Raw genomic sequence first — 5,048 nt, 5'->3', positions numbered from 1 at the left:
CATCACCTTCCTCATGCCCACTCTTCCATCCAACCATGATGAATGGATGGTGCTATACCACCTTTACTCTCACATGCTATATTCCCTTGCCAAAATGGGCCTTCCATTCATTTAGTTAAATTCTGCCCATCCTTCAAAATTCAACACCGCATCCCATCTAGAAGGTGAGATATTTGATTTCACATATTCTTGATGCCTCTTCTCTATACCCTACTGCTCCATGGACAAAATTCAATCACAGCATGTCACTGGAAGCCAATTTACTTACCATTCCTTTATTATACTCTAAGCTCTCTAAAGGCATAGGAATGGGCTTTTCAACATGCAACCAGTGCCTAGCATATGCAGGGCCTTCAATTTATACTGAATAAACAAACAGGAGGAAACAAAAGACACCTTTATCTCACACTGATGAGAATTTATAATGTACTTGTGTATACTGCCTAAGAATTCACAATTCCTCAAGTAAAGTCAAGAATGGTGTAAATATCAACTTGATTATTCTCCAGATTCACTATCTGCACAGCTCTGCTCATGCACAGCCTTGAACAATCTAGGATTTCTCTGTAAATGTTCTAGCTGCTATACAGGGCACCAAAACATGACATAGGAATACAAATACACAATCATAGCTTTCTGGAGACAGAACACAATTATTTGGGGTTAAAAGTCTTTCCTTCCCACTAGAATGGTGGAACCAAATCTAAATTACGCACACAAGACTGTATATATAGTCGATGCCAGTCAATAGGGATTTGAAAGTAAAATTCTACCCAAAACTGAAAGACAATATAATCCACTATTAATTATCCATGACAGTTGGGGTGGCCAGGTACTTCTGTTAGGAAATCACTAATAATACAGGAATTCTTTATATGGCTTATGACATCTGCCAACTTAACTTCTTGTCAAAATTGCTAACAAGCAGACCAAGTAATTAAGTTTAATAATCTTTAATTTCACTCCGCTTGCTGCTATAGTTTGCTTGGACAGTAGTATTAAAGAAAAAGGTTCTTGATTCCTGGGCAATCATCCCTTATGTTGGACTATACTAAAAATCAATCAACCAACCAATAAAACAAAAAACAAAAAACGATTTCTCTCATACTGAAAGCTAGGATTTATTCATTCAAAACCATTTACTAAGCATGTGTTATATGTTAGGCACTATGCTGGGTGCTGGGGATATGAGCAAGAAGGACAAGTTCCTATCCTCCTAGTCCTCCCAGAAGGTGGGAGACATAAAAAAGTGGACAAGAAAATGAAAAGAAGTCATAATTAGGATCAATTCTAAATGAGTGATGGTGGAAAAAGTAAACGACCTACTGAATATAGGAGGTTTTCTCTGACTAAAATGTAATTTAAAAATTCTAAGAATCTGGCTCATTTTTGTTTCAGGCTCTAAGTTTCAGCAGTAAGAAAAAACTTAATTCTTTCACTAGATCCTCTCAGGTTTTAACATGTGTGTAAGTGATGTGGGAATCCTGTTAAAATGCAGAAATCCTGTTTAAGATGACGTCCATGGTTCAACTGTCCTTATTTCACTTAAATTATGGCATGGCAGCGTTTGAGGGGAGGGAAAAAACAAGTGCCAAGCACACAAAGGGCTCCCAAGTATGAGTAACACCTGACTGATACCAGCAAATTCCATAAATCTTCTCAGCCACAATTCTGATGGCTATCCCATCACAACTACACTCTTAAATGATGTGACTTTTTCCACATGGGGGTCTTTGGCCATGTTTCAGGTCTTTCATGAGGCACAGCATAATTTCTCCTATATCTGAGACACAAGCAAATGGGAGAGGCCAGGGACACAGGGAGAGACTGTTGAAACCTAAAGCCTGAGCCTAAAACTATGTCTTGTATTTTAATCCCATAGAGAACTTGGCCTCAGGGCAGGCACTAGCAGCTGTGAGGTCCATGGTGTGAAGAGGCATTAGCCTCTCATCAGACCAGATTATGTTCCACTGTGTTATTTCAGGTGACACGTGAATCAATGACATGTGAAGAATACAGTCTAATATCAATAAAGGAAAACCTCTGACCCAAATAATCTAATTGATTATCCACTATATACACCCTGTGAATTAGGGAACTCACGCAGCACTCAACTCATGATACACAAATAGATTACCTGAAGGAAACAGACAGCCTCTGATGTGTCATTTTCAGCTAAAATTCCTTTACTTTCATGGAATTGAGTTTGACTTTTTGAATATGCAAAAATCATTGTAAAAAGATTTAAGGGATTTTATGGTAACATTTACATTGTTTTACTTAATATTTTTAAAAGAATAGTAAACTGTAGGAAAAAAGAAACTTGGCATCTGAACATAAATCTCAAAAGCACTGTAAATTAAATCTATTCCATAAAAGAAAGTAATCAATAAGGCTTCCTAGGCTAGTCTTCCAAGACTTTTAAAAAAAGTGTGCTAGGTAAAGAAGCAAATCCCTAGGCACAAAAGCAAATACCCAAAAACTAAAATAATGGCCAAAGCAATGTTAAAGCTTGAAGAATGACAGATGCAGTCATTATAAGCTATAAAACACATCCTAAAAGAAAGGAAATGTTTGCAGAAATATACTTGTTGGTATCACTCAGTACTTCCCGCCTCCTGTTTTCATTACTAGAACAACATTTCTTCTTTGGCCCCACCCTCTACTGCTGTCCAGCCCTTTCTGGCCCCCTGCCAGGGGATTCTCCAGGAGATGTGTGCCCCCCAGGATACTGCACAGCCAACTTACTCAGAACTGCTGTTGCTGCTGTGGCTCAGAGGGTCAGTGGGACGGCTGGAATCTAGGACGTGGATGCCCAGTGAGTTGATTGCTCGCATTAAAATAGTCACCATTGCCTCTACTGGAAGCTTCTCAAGAACAATAACCCTACAGCGGCTCAGAAGAGCGGCATTGACTTGAAAGGAAGGGTTTTCCGTGGTTGCCCCAATCAGAGTGATTGTCCCACATTCCACGTGAGGAAGGAAAGTGTCCTAATCATGGGAGGAAAACAGAAGAAATTGATTCCTGTCAATAACAACCTTCAGAATCCTACGTAAGTTGGCTATCCATTCCTTCCTTTTCCTAATTTTAATTTCAGGAATAGCAGCTTTATATTCATTGAATATGGAAGCAACATTGGGAGAGCACAATGAATGCTTTTTACGCCTACAACACATCTTCTAGAATGCCAATGTCTAAGCCTGGTCTCTCTCTTGCTGGTAGACTAATAGCTTAAAGTAGAATTCCGCTTTAGTTTCAACATAAATGATTTCTTTACTCAGAAAAGTATCTTCTATTTTAAGGCCAAACTGACATAGTTTAAATATAGCAGTTATTTATTTACAGAAGTCTAAGGAAACGCAAAACCATTAATATTTCCAAAATCCTCTTCCACTGCAAGTACTCAATCATATTGCTATTCTTCCTAACAAACTTGGTAAATATATATCAATGAACATGTAACCAGAGGATGCTGTTTTATGGGTAAGAAATGCTAAGATGAGTCAATGGTCCAATATGAAACCTACAGGGCTAACACACACTCAGAACCTTCTAAGGCAGCGGTTCTCAACCTTCCTAATGCTGCGACCCCTTAATACAATTCCTCATGTTATGGTGACCCCCAACCATACAATTATTTTCGTTGCTACTCTATAACTGTAATTTTGCTACTGTTATGAATNCTCTTGAGATGATCAGAGAAAAGCCCTAGTCTCCCAGTCAAGCCACAGCACTTTTACTTCAGGACAGAAGCCACTCCAACTCTTGCATCCAACTCTTGGAACTCTGCCTAGTTGGACAGTAACAGTGCAAACATGGCTTCTCATTTCATTCTCTTCATGTCCACAAACTAATCACTATTATCTGGTCCACAAACAACTGACTCTTTAGGGGTGTTTTTGAATACACGTCATCTGATATGGAATCGCCAATCCTTCAAAGCAGCAAGTACTGCAGGGTGATTAAACACCAGTTTACTTTCTCATTTTCAGCAGCACAAGCTCATCAGATCATAGACCATGGATTTTCTGGTCTCCAAAATTAACCCAGTGCACAGATAACATGCTTCACTGTACCATGTAACCAAAATGCATATAGAGCAAAATACACAAAAACTGTTGATTACTCATACAAACCAAAGGAACTATGGGATAGATAATTCAACATAAATTACCAGCTTACCTCTATCTTTCTCTTCACAACCAAATCACAATTGAGTATTCGAGTCTAGAGTACTATTTTGTGGATGTCACACTAAAGCTGGAGGGCAGGGGGTTGGGGAGATATGCTATTCTTTGGCCCTTCTTTCCTGTTGCCTGGAATTCAAATATAATGGCTAGATCCTCAGTAGCACGTTGGGGCATGAGGCAGAACCCCTGTGCTGAAGATAGTAAAGCAGAAAGACAAGAGCCCAGGTCCCTGACAATACTGTGACGTTGGCCAGAGCTGCATTTTTTATGCCTGTGGACCTTCAGACTCTCACATGAGAAAGAAAGTTCCATCTTTTTTGTGGCACACTTCACTTGACTTTTTCCTGTTGTATGCAGCCAAACCTAACCCTAATGGGTGTGGTAACATCCAGCACTCCCTCCTCGCTGGAGCGCTTCTTTGTGGGCACCCTCAGGTTTTCCTCCTACCTTCTGGATTTGTTTCCTTAGGCTCCTCTTCCTCTGCCACCCAATAAATGCTGACAAGTCCTATACTTACTACGCTTAGCTCCCGGCTCTCTCCAGCTCACCTATGGGAATTATTCACATGCATGGACTATACTATCTCTGAAATGCTGGTGGCCCCCAATCTGTCTCAAACCTTTCCACTGCTCTCCTGACTTTCTAGATCTGGGACCTCTCTATGTGAACCCACACACTAAACTCCACACCCCCCTCTGCTCCTCTTCCTATCTTTCTTGTTCAAAAGTACAACTATTTGCCCAGTCACCAGATCGGAGAGTCATCTTAGACACTCCTTACCTCTCCTCACACCTAGGCCTACAGACCCGACTTTGCTATTTCTCAGTGCAGCTCTGGCCTTTGTTCAAGTCATCTGCA

At 40.2% G+C, this 5,048-nt stretch overlaps 1 protein-coding gene across 1 annotated transcript in view; it reads right to left on the bottom strand.

The window, feature by feature from the left end:
- WRNIP1 (WRN helicase interacting protein 1) overlaps window positions 1-5,048 on the bottom strand; it is a 27,531-nt gene that overhangs the window by 14,035 nt on the left and 8,448 nt on the right. The window contains exon 3 of the mRNA XM_019663806.1: window positions 2,749-2,990. Within this exon, the coding sequence (XP_019519351.1) occupies window positions 2,749-2,990 (242 nt within the window). The remainder of the gene's footprint in view (window positions 1-2,748; window positions 2,991-5,048) is intronic.

This window comes from Hipposideros armiger, unplaced genomic scaffold (assembly GCF_001890085.2).
Source record: "Hipposideros armiger isolate ML-2016 unplaced genomic scaffold, ASM189008v1 scaffold_405, whole genome shotgun sequence".
Taxonomy (NCBI): Eukaryota; Metazoa; Chordata; class Mammalia; order Chiroptera; family Hipposideridae; genus Hipposideros; species Hipposideros armiger.
This window is presented reverse-complemented; position numbering and strand designations above follow the sequence as displayed.